This window comes from Dasypus novemcinctus, chromosome 1 (genome assembly GCF_030445035.2).
Source record: "Dasypus novemcinctus isolate mDasNov1 chromosome 1, mDasNov1.1.hap2, whole genome shotgun sequence".
Taxonomy (NCBI): Eukaryota; Metazoa; Chordata; class Mammalia; order Cingulata; family Dasypodidae; genus Dasypus; species Dasypus novemcinctus.
In genome coordinates this window covers 196,150,501-196,164,127 of record NC_080673.1, presented here as the reverse complement: position 1 = coordinate 196,164,127, position 13,627 = coordinate 196,150,501, and the positions used below count along the sequence as shown (strand labels likewise).

General features: G+C 59.0%; 1 protein-coding gene across 1 annotated transcript; it reads right to left on the bottom strand.

The window, feature by feature from the left end:
* Nucleotides 1–10,136: 10,136 nt before the first annotated feature.
* On the bottom strand, nucleotides 10,137–13,627 carry NKX3-2 (NK3 homeobox 2). The gene is made up of 2 exons (XM_058299881.1): nucleotides 13,168–13,627; nucleotides 10,137–11,843 (listed from the first exon to the last, which is right to left on the bottom strand). The coding sequence occupies exons 1-2, from the start codon at nucleotides 13,625–13,627 to the stop codon at nucleotides 11,308–11,310; spliced, it is 996 nt and encodes a 331-aa protein (XP_058155864.1). The 3' UTR covers nucleotides 10,137–11,307.

Genomic DNA, 13,627 nt, shown 5'->3' with positions numbered 1-13,627 from the left:
GGGCCCTGAAGACGCAACTCTGAGGTTCGTACCAAGCTCTTTTGCCACTTGGTGGCTGATGGCCCTTACGTTGGAGGCAGGGCCGGAAGGCACACCCGAGGGCCCTCCCGCTCCACCCCGTTGGGCGCGGCCGGGGGAACGCGAGCCCCGCACGGCAGAACCGCTTCGCCCGGCGCGGAGGGACAGGCCCGGAGTTCCCGCCGCCACATATGGTCTGTGGATTTAGGTGTCAAAAACCGGAGAATTAGAAATGGTAATTTTCCGTCATTATAGCTGAAACGCGATCTATCACAACAACTGGAACATGTCTCTGCGCTAGCGAAAATAATGTTCGTGATTAGGAATCATTACGCATGTCAAGCCGAGTCCATTAAGTTGTAGAGAGAAATTAGCCTTGACGGGCGGAATCAAACTACAAATATACAGGCCTCGCTTTCAGGAGGCCGAGTGGCTGCCGGGGGGAGGAGGCAGCCCAGAGCCTTGTGTTTTCTTAATAGGAAACTGCCCCGAGAATTAATACCCCTTCCCCGCTTCCTGATGGGATCCTCTCCTGCTCTCCCCACGGCCAACCCCCCACACCGGGGAGTGAGAATGGGGCGCAAGCATCCCCCGGGCAGTAGCTGGATACTGTGAAATCCCACAGGCCCAGGTGGGGTTCTCTGCTGGCCACTTCCAAGCCGTGTGATCTTGCCCAAGTCACTTGACCCTCCTGAACTTTGCTTCCTCACGAGTAAAAGAGGTATAATCCCACCCACTTGATGGGGTACTCCTGAGAATTAAATGAAATCAGGTATGTTCCGTGTATGTTCTGAGGGTGTGAGAACATACATGGAACATACTCTGGGGCTGCCCTAACTCAGCAATAGGATGAGTGGCCGGTGTGTGTGTGGGGGGGTGTGAATAAGTAGCCAGAGCGGAAGACTGAGCTGAGGTGCTCTTTGACAATGAGTCCCCAGTTGAGGATGATGGGAAGGAGCCAACCAAAGCAACTGAGAGGCCTCACCTTGACCAGGCTTTCTACTTGGCCCCTCACCACCCCACGCTAGAGAAAGGGCACTAGGTCCCCCCACACACTCTGTCTCCCCCCCCCCCCCCGGGGCCTCTAGCCACCAGCTCAAGCTATCATCAAGGAGGGATAAATGGCCAGTGGAACCAGCATAAAGAAACCAAAAAAGGCCTACCTTTTCAGGCTGTGGCCTCAGCCCCACCGGGAAAATAAAAGGAAATTTCTGCTTCCTCCCCGGCAGGGAGTTTTGGAGGAACTCTTCCCCCTTCTGCAGGTGGGAAAGAAGGGACACGGGGCAGGGTGTCTATAAAGACTGGTTCATCCTCCAGCCTTGTATGTGTTACAGCCTTCGCAGAGCTTGCTGTGTGCCAGGCGCCAACCCCAAGGGATTTTCTGACATGATATCCTTTTATTCCTCCACCACCCTGGGTATTGCCATTGTTCCTGTAGGGTTCTGAGAGGTTAGGGAGCCCAGGGCCACGGGGCTGGGAAGAGGCAGAAGGAGGAGTCCCCCCTGACCCTACCTCCGAAGCCTTAGCACTAAGCTGCCCCTTCGACCTCTATAGTCCTGGCTAACCAGCCCTCTCGGCCCCTCCTTCGCTACGGGTCTGCGAATTCCACCTCTGAGGGAGGTGGAATGAGCTGGTGAACATAAGAGATTTAGCTGCGTGCCCGACAGAGCGTTGGCGCATATTCCGTCACCCTCTCCCCTGCTCGTTTTTCTCCCCTGAAAATAGGATCCTCGGATCACCGCAGCCCTCCCGCTGTGGCCAGTGGCCAGGGCTTTGTACTTTGGAACCAGACAGTCTGAATTTTGAATCCCAGCTCCTCCAGAACTAGCTCTGCGAAGGAGCGATCGCCAAAATGGGGCGAAAGTAATAGGGGAGCTAGGAGGAATGAATGAGACAATTCATGCGAAGCACTTATTGCCTCGGGCACCAAAGTGAGCGCGAAAGGAAGCGCTAGTCACAAGACTCGAGACTGAGCAGCTCAGGCTTAGCGTTTATTACCTACAGACTGCTTGTCCTCTGTCTACGGAGAAAGCTGCCTTCAGCCACCTGGAAACCTCTCTGCGGTTCTAGCAACTCCCAGAGCTGGCGAGCCGGGACCTCAGGACCCGTTTCCCGAAGACTCCTGGGTTCCGGGTTTGCCGCCACTGGATGCACCCTCGAACCGGCCCGCCCGCGGAGCTTCCAGAGTAGAGAAGGCTGGGAGAGGTACCGAAACGAAGGGACAGAGGAGGCCAAGACTCAGCCGGGAACAGAGACCCTCAGTGGGATGGGCAGATGGAGCCAGAGAGAGAGGTAGCCACGCGGTCCAGCCATACTCCCGCATCGAAAGTGCTCTTGAAATACTTGACATTCCAGCAGCCAGCCTTCTCTGATTTTCTTTTCCCTTTCCCTTTCCCTTTCTGCACTTTCATTATCCTTCTCCCACCAGAGGGGAAACTCCAGGGTCTTTCTCCTCTGTATCCCTGGCACTGAGTAGGTGCTCTAGTACTGAATATTTGAACAAATAAATGAACGAAGGAGTTAAGGTCAGGAGATAGGAGAAAAAGGCAGAACTTCCACAATAGAGTTATTTCTCCTTTCAAAAATCTCTGCTTTTTGTTTTCCCTGCTAGCTCACTTTGCAGGTTTCCTCCTGCTTGGGCACCTGCATATATACATTAAACCCACACCTGTAGCTGCAAAGGTTGTGCAGAACCAGTTCCTTTGAAGGTTTCCAATGGGGGCTGGCTGTTCTCATGATTCTGGTTTTTATTACATCTTGACACTTTGTCCACCTTTTCTGTATATACATCTATACAGATTTATATATATATATATATGCAAAATTCCTTGTTCAGCTTTTAATTGGAAAAGTTGCACAACAAGCGTTTAGTGGTGCCTACTGCTAGCATAGCATGTGGTTCTTAGACTATCCCGCATTTGCTGGAGTAATTATCCATATCTTTGAGCAGAGCAGCCCTAGGTAGGTCTCCAGGAATGCTCAGGCCACATCCCCATGGGGCTTTTCAGCACAAGGTTCTCACTGCCTTCTTTCCTGGAGAACCGAAAAATAAATAAAAAATCAGGGGACCTCCGGCCTGAATCCTAGCATTCAGGGACATTGGCTTCCTGAATAAGCCTCCAGCTTCTCCGGGCTCCGGTCACCTCCTAAGAAAGCAGTTCCACCCACGGTGAGATTCAAAGAAGTTGCAGGGAGAATCCATTCTTAAAGCCGAAAACGCTATGCAGCAGGGAACTTTCATCCATGAACATTTGAGTGTTTACCACGTACCAGGCCTGGCGCTGGGAATCCTGCGAGCAAGGGCGGTGGCTCTGAAGGTGGCATGCTAACAAGCAGAGCGGCCTTTAACTCCCGGTCCCAACCCCACACCCCGGGCATTCGCCCAAGCTCTCTCAGGCAAGATATCTGGTCCCAGCTGCTTTATCCACTCCCTGCCAAAGGAGTCCCAGCTCACCCGGCCCAGGTTCTCTGCGCTGCCCCCACTGGTGGGCTCACTCCACACCTGAGCCTCTGTCCAATTTTGAAATCGAACCATTTTTCCATATGAACCCAAAACAGGAGTATTTTCCCCTCGAGGGGCCTGGTTTTTGCCTCTTTTAACCAGCAACAGGACGCTGATGTGCATTTTAATGCGGCCAAGTCTGAGAGGAAGGACGTTTTGTGGGGTCCGTTCACGTCCAAGTCGGCTCCTCCAGCTCAGGGAAGAATTCCGTGCGCTGGGGCTAGAGAACGTGACCCGAGACACGGCTGGCTTTCATGCTGGGCCTTTTCGTCCAGCCAGGTTGGGGAACAAAAGCGAGAGCTAAGTGAAGCTCCCGGCCCTGCGCCCCACACCAGCTATCCGCTGCCGAGCCCGAGGTGCGGGGCAGACAGGCAGGGACAAGGGTGAAGGATCTGGGCCCATATTAACGAATTCTTCCAGTAAGTGTGGACGCCAAAAAGTGGCAGGCCCCTTGCCATAGTAGGGACAAGTGCCTGGCTTTGTACACCAAACGGGGCAAAGGCTAAGAACCGGGACTGAGGGACTTCTGTTCGGACCTAGGGTGGAGGGGGGGACTAGGGAAGGCCTGTGTAAGTTAAGACCTGAAGGGCCTACGGCCTTAGCCAGGCGAGATCTCCCTGTCAGCCCGATTTCTGTCTCATCTCCTCCCTGCGTGTGTGTGCTGTCCCTGGCTTCCCTTTTCCACAGTCCTGGGGGCTCAAGCGCCGGTCTCCCAAACTTCCCGGAGAAGGAGTAACAAAGGCAGCAGGAGGAGGGATTCCCGGAGGCCATTCGCGCTGCTGCTACTTCTCCTCCACGTCCTGGACGCCCCCCTGCCAGCCCAGGCTCGCAGAAAAACTCAGGACGTGTGCGCAAGGGCAGAGGATTTGCTACTTGGTTCGTGCTCACGTCAATTTCATTGACGCCCTTTCAGACACAAGAAAAACAAACAAAAAACAGAACCCCCAAAAACCACAAGCAAGAAGGGGTGGGGCGGGACAACCTCCGGGTTGGCAGATCCCTCGAAGCTGTGGGGGCATTTCGGGGACACACGTAGGGTCACCCGAGCCCCTCGGCGACCTCTGACACCACGCAGGCCTATAACTTCGGGTGGCCGCGGACCAGCGGGGGCGAGCAGCTAGGATGGGGCCTGGCAGGGGCGCGGGGTCCTGAGTTGGCCAACGCGTGCTGGTGAGTGTGGGTGCACAAAAATCCCCACCGCCTAGCTCCGCCGCGCCGCGGAGGGAGGCCGAGGCGCGCACAAGGGGAGCCATTCAAAAATGTTAATAAGCTTATTAAAATGAGCTGCTTTACTGGCTCTCATTTTACAGCGAGCCGCCCACCCTCGTTTCCTGGCGTGCCACGGGCGAGAACGCACTTGTGGCTTTTTTTTTTTCTTAACGCGCTTTCCATCCCAGGGCAGGGGACTCTCCAGAGCCCAGTGCGGCCGCAGAAACGGAATCGCCTCAGGTCTCCTCCCTCCGGAGCACGGTGGGTGGGGAGAAGTCGCCGAGGAAAGCTGGACTTTGCAGAACAGCTGACCGCCCAGGCCTGAGTAGGCAGACAGAGGAGGCCCAGAGATACTGTCCTTCCTTGGGGAGGGCGGAGTCTGCAGAGAAGCAGCTTGGGGCCATCCAAATTCTTAAAAAAAAAAGTGAAAAAAAATCTCACAAAGGGCGAGCTCCACTCATTCTTTAAAAAGTGAAAAACTTTGCCCTTTACTTCCACTCCAAACTAGAGGTGGGTGTGGATTCCAAATGTTACCTAGGAAACTTAAGGGTCATCTCACTTACAATCTTTTTTTATTCTTCTATATTTAAAAAATAAAATAAAAAGAAAGCAGCCCAGAGAAGTTCCTTGCTTAAGATTCTTCAAGTTGCTGGCAGAGATGCGGAGAGTCTGTGGACCCCAGGCCCGCAGGAAGGACGCTTCCTTATAATGACCCCAAGGGGCTCATGAGCGTGATTCGTCCACCTTCCACCCTCGGGAGAACAGGTCGGGGACTTTAAGGGTAGGCCTCCCTCACGCGCCGGGGCACACGCCCTGGTGGCAGGGAAAGCCGCCCAGCGCGGGGGCCTGAGGGTGGCGACCGGGGAGGGGCGGGACGAGAACGCAAAGGACTCACCGCGAAGCCCCAGGCGGGTGAAGCCCTGACGTGGATCTTCAAGCCAGCAGCCAAAGTGGCAGATCTTTAAGCCGTACCGTTTGACGCTGGCTGGTGCGGGCGGGTGCAGAGATCACGCGCTCTGGGTTTGGCGGGCGAGCACAACGCCGGGCGCCTGGCCGCAGCGGGAATTGCGGGCGCGGGTACGCAGGAGGAAAACGGGGGCTTGTGGCTCGGAGAGTGAATCCAGAGAGCATCCTTGGGCGGGGAGGTCTCGTCAACGCATACTCGCCCACGCATAGAAGAAACAGTTGCGCCCAGGTCGAGCTGACAGCTGTGGGTTCGCTTTGAACTTGACTTTCTAGCGGCAACAGCACGGTACTGTTGGCCTGGGCGCATACTCCGCATCAGCTCCTGCTGGGTCAGAGGCTGCGCTCCTGCCGGTTGCGTGCCCGGCGGTGACAGTAAAGGCAGGGCTCGGGCGGCGGGGCCATTGCCTTGGTTCTAACATTCCTGAATTGCCCCACATTCAGACTTTTGACGTTTCCTTCATTGCAGGCCAGTCTCGGATATATATATTCAAGAGGTTTGAGAGAAGTTCATCGTCCAACTTTAAACCTGGACCCCAACCCCAGACCACCCCTGCTTTCAGGGCCCTGGGGATCGATCTTAACCCCAAATTATGTTGAATAACTGCAGTGTGACTAAAAAAACAAAAACAAAAAAACACCACCTTCATTTATTAGATGATGTAACTGCTTATAACACGAACCCAGTTTGGACCGCTCTTCATTTAAAAAACATATATAACAGGACCCTTGAAAACTGACAGAGGACCCGAGTCTCTTGCAGACCTCTGGGAGACCCTACCGCTCATCAGACGAGAGGGCGCTTGGAAAACCCCGGAAAGTCGAGGCAGGTGGTCTCCATTCAGCCGTTTCCACCATCGTCCCGGAATGCCTCGTCTAACAGCAATGGCGACAGTAACAATAAGCTCGTGTCAGCTGTACAGCGCCTAGCTGGTTTTCAAAGTATGTCGGTATCTTTGTTAATCAGCCACCCCAGGAGCCAAACCTGGGGACGCCAGCCCTAAAGGACAACCCAGACTTCCGTGTCAAATCCTAAAATTTCCGGGCTTTGAACAACCCGGCTCGACCTCTTAAGAGCCTATGACTTTGGGCAAGTCCCAGCACCTCACGGAGGTGGAGGTTGTGACCGCCCAGCTACAGGCAGCCTGAGCCGACTGCCGCTGCACGGACCTGGAAGTGCGTCCTCACAGCTAGCACGACAAAGCTGTGGAGTCGTGGTTATTCTGCCTTAGGTGTCGTTTGGCTCCTCTTCCGCGGCGCCCTTGCTGAGGAGCTTCTTCCCCCGCTGTCTTCGCGACTCTGGCTGCGGCCTTCTTTGGGCGGCAGAGGCTCCTGCAGCCGCTGTGCGCCGCGGGGTGGATGCCACCACCTGCCGGCCCCATGCGCTCTCAGCCTCTGCCGTCTCCAGCCTTCGGCAAGGGAGGTGGCCAGCTAGGATGGCTCGCAGGCTGGGGAGGTGGCCTGCGGCGCCTTGGCAGCTGCCCGGGCCCCAGTTCAAGTCCGCCTCGCTTGTCCCCAAAAGCGCTGCTGGGCGGCTCCCTCCTCCTGCTTTGGGGCGCAGGAGCTCTGCGGCCAGTGTCCGGGGCTCGGGGACATGTCTGATTCTTCCCTTCCTCATCCTCCCTCCGCAGCGGCCTTCCCCCAAAGCCTGAGTCTTTCTGGAAAGCGGATTTAGATTCAAGGATTTTGTGGGAGGCCTCGATTCTCGGTTCTCCTCGTGTATTCAGATCGAAACCTCGATAGAGGAAGGTGGAGTGCGGGCTGGCGGGGGACCTGGCACTGGTGGCCGCTTGGGGAGTTAAGAATCTCCTCCTGCGCGGCTTGGATGATGTCCTGCCTCTGTGGGATGCTCGGACGCCGCCAGGCTCCACCAGTTTCTCCATCTGAAAAATGCCCGTGGGCTCCTCTCCCTCTAAGAGGAGGTAGCCAAGCGTCGGGCACTTCAGAGCGCTCCCCACAACCTGAGGAAGCCCCCAGAAGCCCCTGTCCTCACCAGAATCGGACACTGCTACTCCTAAGCAGCTGATCAGAGCAGCTCGGAAAAAGTCAGAATCGCTGTCATCCACTCCCCTCCCATGGGGAGTAGTAGGCATTCACTGCGGCCCCCATTTATTTGCGGATAGGGAGCCCATGCCAACTTCCCCTGCTCACCCGAGATACTGACCTGGGGTCCGTGAGCCCCTCAAACCCAGTCGTTCGTGGTGCCATGCAGCTTGGGGCAGGTGAAGCCAGCAGGCCCAGGGATGTGTTACACACACACACACACACACACACACACTCCAACTACATTTGGCAGCCGATCGGATTCCGAATTTGTCGGCCCGTAGACCAAGATTCGAGTGCGCGGCTGGAAACCTTAGGACCGATGTCAGCGCTTGTCGCCGTGAGTTCTGCTTTCTGTCACTATCCCTGGCCTCGGTTTACGCATCTGTAAAGTGGACCCAGCTTTGAGATTCTCTGAGGGCCCAAGGGGACTGGGGAAAATGAAGAAGTCGAGGGTCCCCTGGGCTCAGGAGGCGGCTGTGACTGCTCCCGGCGCCCCAGGCCCAGCGCAGCCCTGCCTCGGGGCACAGGGAGTAAGGGATAGCAGGTCCCCTAGGGCAGAGAGCAGGGCTGGCCGCGCGCTGGACAGTTTCTCATCCCTTAGGGAACAACTAAACAAAACAAAAAGGTCGCGGGGGGCGGGGGCGGCGTGGAGGAGGACAAGGAGAAAAAGAAAACATCGCCAACTTTCAGCAGGTGCCGCGTCTGCGGCGGGGGTGAGGGGCCAAGTAACGCCACCGGTCTTGGGTCGTAAAAAGCGGTGAGAAATCCTGGGAGGCTGGGCGGGACCCCGAGGCCGCCTCGCGCTCCTAGAATCAGACTTCACGCCCCCGCAGGACGAGCAGCAGCGCTCCCGGAAACCGCAGCAATCCGGGTCATACCAAATTTGTTTGAGTCATTCTTCCTGGGCGTCTCGGCCCAGTGTGGCAGCGCCAGTCCAGGCTGGGGACTCCAGACAGGCGAGGAAGGGAAGGTGGGGCCTGCGCGGAAGGCAAAGCCGCCCGAGGTCCACTTAGGACCGCCGAGCCTTTTCCCTTGGAGTAAACCCATCCCGGCTCGCTCCCCTCCAAAGAACAAACTGCCCTCTTAGGTCGCAGTCCCAAACAACTGTCATTTTCAGAAGGAAAAAAAAAACTTGCCTCGTCCCCCCTTCCCAAATAACCAACTCATCCCGGTAGTGGCGACCGCCGGGAAGAGAAAGGGAGGAGAGGCTAGTAGTATAGGAAGTGTTTCGACTTTTTACAAGTAAAGCACATTCGAGACCAATTATGAAACTGAAATGGAATCTTAAAACCTTTCCAAAAGAAAAGGACTGCAGAAACCACTCGGAAGGTAGCTGGGCAGGGGGTGGCGTGCAGGCGCCAAGGCCCTACGCCCTTCCCTCCTCGTTTCGCCGCTTCCGGAAGCGGGAATCGTTTTGTCCATTGCTGGTCCCCACGCCCCGCCGTCGGTCCCGAGCGGCTGCGGGACGCCTGACCACCGCATTCGGGGCATCCAGCCCGGGGTCACGGAGGCTGGGAAGGGCCGCGGGCCGGGGGAGGACAAGTCGGCCTTTCTGCTCCGGGAGGAAGTGAAGGAAGCCCGGGGTCTGGGTTTCCGTGTTCCGGGCTCGGGCCGGCCGCCCAGGTTAACTCTTCATCGCTCGCCCGCACCCGGCGGGGAGCGGGTGTAGACAGGAGCGTTTCCCTCCGGCGAATCCGTGGGATTCTTGGGGAACCCTGGAACGCCTGCGGGCTAGGTTCCTCAGTAAAATTGGGTATTTAACCCGCCCTGCCCATCCGTCACATCTTCGGTGGGTTTCTGTGCGGATCAAATGACGCCGTGTCACCGTGGAGGTGCACGCACTTTGGAATTTGTAGAGCAATTTGCACGGGGCAGGGGTAGGCGCAGGGGACCCTTTCGCGGAGACAAGCTACAGGGAGCGCCGGGTTCTCCCCTACTCGCTGCAGAATTTCAGCGACAGTTTTTTACTAGCCGGTTCTACGAGCGAAATGAGGACGAGATCACCTAGAGAAATGCTCGGAAAATCGAAAACGACAAAGCGACAAAGTGAGGAGCTGGAGGAATTAGCAGATAGGGTGGGGAGTACAAAATGGGTCTGTGGTTCCATCTATGGGCGGCTCCTTGACTTTGAGAAAACTGCCCGCGACACAGGAGAGACGCTTGTGAATTTGCTCCCCGGATTAGGTGGGATTCATCGTGCCTCAAGTCCCCGAAATCGGTTTTAAACCCTTCCTGGGGAGTGGACAGCAAGGCGGGCTCTCGGGAGAGCCAAGGCGGACTCCCTCCCGGACTAGGAAGCAGTCGGGAGAAGGGCCCCAGCTGTTTCCAGCCCGCCTCACTGCTTCCCCCAAGGCCGGACAGAGAGGCTCAGAGAAAACACGGCGTCCAAGAGGGCGTGTTAAACTAAAAGTTTATAAATTAAAAAATTACAGCGAATAGAGCTTCCAAACTTCACAAATCTTTTTAAAGTTAATACTCTAGTCGAGTGCACAGTGCCCTTAAAGAGGCAAAAGCGGCGACGCTGATGTGACAGGTAGGCTCACCTGTCTTAGGGGCAGGAACCAGGATGGGGGACTTCCGGGTCGGGGCGCAGGAGTCGCTCAGGGCAGAGAAGGCCGCCTGGCCGCCCCGGGGTCGGTGGAGGCCGAAGGCCAAGCGGCGGCACTGCGGGGGAGGCCGTGGAAAGGCTGGTCAAGGATATTCACATTGAATACAAAAATAACCGTCATTTGAATACAAACAACTGGAAAGTGCTACAAGTCTTAATCTCCTTTAAAACAGAAAAAGAAGTAGATAAAAGTTCCTGCCAAGGGCAGCCCCGGGTGGCTCTCTCCTGGTTGGGGGGGCCCTGAGCTCTTTCCACTTGGGCATGGCCCTTGGACCTCGGGGTGCAAAGAAACGGGGAGGCCCTGGCCTGGCCCGCGCGCAGGGGCTGCCATCCTTACATTCGGCACCTAATAGGGCGCGCCCCCTGCCCGAGCTCTGACATCGGGAGGAGAGAGCCCCCAAACCAAAGCCGCCACGGGGCAGACCAACCTAGGCCCGAAGTTGCCTGGGGCTGCCAAAGTTCCGCACCCCTTTGTTCCAAATGCAATTTCCAAAAATAGATATGTAGATACACATAGATCGGTAGCATGGATACCATGAACTAGTGTGGCCAAGCGCACGAAGCTCCCGGCAGGCCCGAGCGCCTGCGGATTCAGGCTCCGAGGTCTCCGGGAGTTCTCTCCGCTCCAGGAAAACGCCATCCCCAGGCAGACACAATCCCAGTCCCCATCCAACTTTGTCGTGGTAATAAATAGTGAGTAGGGGCTTCCAGGCAGGTGAGGAGCGAGTAGGGCCCCGAGGCCTTAGGGTGCTTCTCTTCAAATTAAAACAAGGCGCCCCCTCTGGGCAGACTCAGTTTCGCTGCCAGGGCGCACGTCCCGCCTAGCAGAGCCTGGGCTGGATTTCATCCCCCGCTGGGCCCGTCGGCGGGGCGTCCCCTGCACGGGACACAGCCTGCACAGCCGGCAGGGCGGCCCGGATCCGGGGCGCGGGGATCATTCGCTGCCTCGCTCCGGGCGGGCTCACTGGGTGCCCGCGGCGGCCGCGCACGTGGAGAGCGCCCAGCCGGGGAGGCAGTAGTAAGGGTAATAGTAGGAGGGCTGCAGGGGCAGCAGCGAGGGGGGCCGCAGCACCTCGCCCGGCAGGTACTGTCTCTGATCGTCGCGCACCAGCACTTTCACGGCCACTTTCTTGGCGGCGGGAGCCGAGGCCAGCAGGTCGGCAGCCATCTGCCGGCGCTTGGTCTTGTAGCGACGGTTCTGGAACCAGATCTTCACCTGCGTCTCGGTGAGTTTCAGCGACGCGGCCAGGTCGGCGCGCTCGGGCCCGGACAGGTAGCGCTGGTGGTTGAAGCGGCGCTCCAGCTCGAAGACCTGCGCGTGCGAGAAGGCCGCCCGCGAGCGCTTCTTCCGCGGCTTGGGCGCCGCCGGCTCCTCCTCCTCCTCCGCGCCGCCCGCCGGGCCGCCGCTGCCCCGGCCGCTCGCTCCCGTGCACAGCGCGGGCACGCACGCGCTTCCCGGGCCAACGCCGTCGTCCTCCGCCCGTGGGCTGCGGTCACCTGCGGACCCCGGTGGGGACAGAAACAAGAGACAACGTCTCAGAGGTGAAGCCAGGCCTCAACTGCGGGGATGGGGTTGGCGGAGATTTTCCCCCACCTTTGATCCTGCCTGAGCGACGGGGAACATCCGGCTACCGCTGGCCCTATCCCACTCGCTTCCAGGAGCTAGGCCTCTAGGGTGTGGACGACAGATTTAGCCGCTGAGTCAACGCTGTGCGGCCTAGGACAGGTCCCCTGCCCTCTCTGGGCCCTGGGCTCCCCTTAGTAACGCTTTGCCGAGGGTGGGTTTGAGCATGCCCGCAAGCAGTTACAACGCCGAGCCCTGGAATTCTAGGCTGAGTTTCGGTCTCCCTGCTGGGGTTCACCCGCTCCCCACACTCACACCTCTGCTATAGGTAATGGGAGGCGGGGGGACTCCCGGGGGCCAGAGGTATTCGGAACTCCTCGCCATCTAACCACCCAGCTGCTTCGAGGACTGTGGCAACATGCCTTGGGTAGGCTCTTCCCTTCTCTTGTTTGGAAACAAGCCCGAGGGTTGGAGCTGGGGGCGAGGGGGCTGTTCTTGCACTTATCCTTGAGCCCACTCTGCTGTGACCCCAGCTCCCGGTCAGTTTTGCCTACCCCTCCCCCCCGCCCCGGGCCCCTTAGCCGAGGGGTCCAGAGCTCGGGGCTGGGGCTGGACTTAGTTGCTTGGGCCCTGCTTACAGCTGCGGCGACAGGCCCCGACGGGGCCGGGGTCTTCTGGAGCCACCACGCAGCGCTGTTGGCGGCCGAGGAGGTCTGCCTGCAGCTCCCGAGTCCTCAACCCGGGGCTGTTCCCCAGACCCCGGAGCCTGGGAAAGCTGGAGCCGACCTCTTCCCAAAGCCCTGGCCCCGCAAAACCTTCAGCCTCGGGTCCACCCGGCGGGTCTGTGCTCCCTGGGCCCCTCACTCTTCCCCTTCGCTTATTTTGGGGGCTTGGGGATGTCACGGCGTAAGGCACTGGCGACGAGGTCAAAGCGGCCCCGCGCGGGGCGCAGCAGCGCTCTCCAAGCCCTGTCTAGGGCATGCTGCCCCAGGCCGTCTGGGCCTCGCCCCGCAACGCACGGCGCTGCGGAGCTCCCGCGTGCTCTCGCGGGCTCAGGTCCCAGGAGGGTTCCAGCCGCCCCGCGCCAGCGCGCAGAGCTTCGGGCCGTGGCCAGCTGCAGGGACCCTGGATGCAGGGTGCTCAGAGCAGGGCTCGGGCGCCCCGGGACGAGTCCTCCCCGCCTGCCCACTCGGCGTGGGTTGCCCCGCTCGCCCATCCCCTCGGCCCGGCCCAGTTCCTCGCGAAGCCGCAGCAGACCTGAGACGCTGGCCGACATCTCGCTGTCGCTCCGGCCCGCGGTTTCCTCCTCCAAGTCCTTGGCGGCGGGCCGCTCGCAGCCCGGCTGGCGGAGCCCCAGGGGTCCCCCCGCGCGGCCGGCCCCGCTGGCCCCCGGCGCGTCCGCGCAGTGCCGCGCGCCCTCGTTCTCCTCGCTGAGCGCCGAGTCCGAGTCCCAGCCTCCCGGGCTCCCCGCCGTCCGTCCCGCGGGCGCCCTGGTCCCGGTAGGCGACGCCAGCAGAGAGTCCTCGGCACCTCCCAGCGCGCCCGCGTCAGTCTCTCCAAAGAGCCGCCAGCAACAGGCGGCGGGCGCCGCGGCCACCGCTGTGCCTCCGGGCGCCACGCGCGCGTCTGGCGCGGGCAGCCCGCCGCGCTCCTCTTTCTTGTTGAGGATAGCCTGGATGGAGAAGGGCGTCAAGGTGCTGGCGCCGCGGACAGCCAT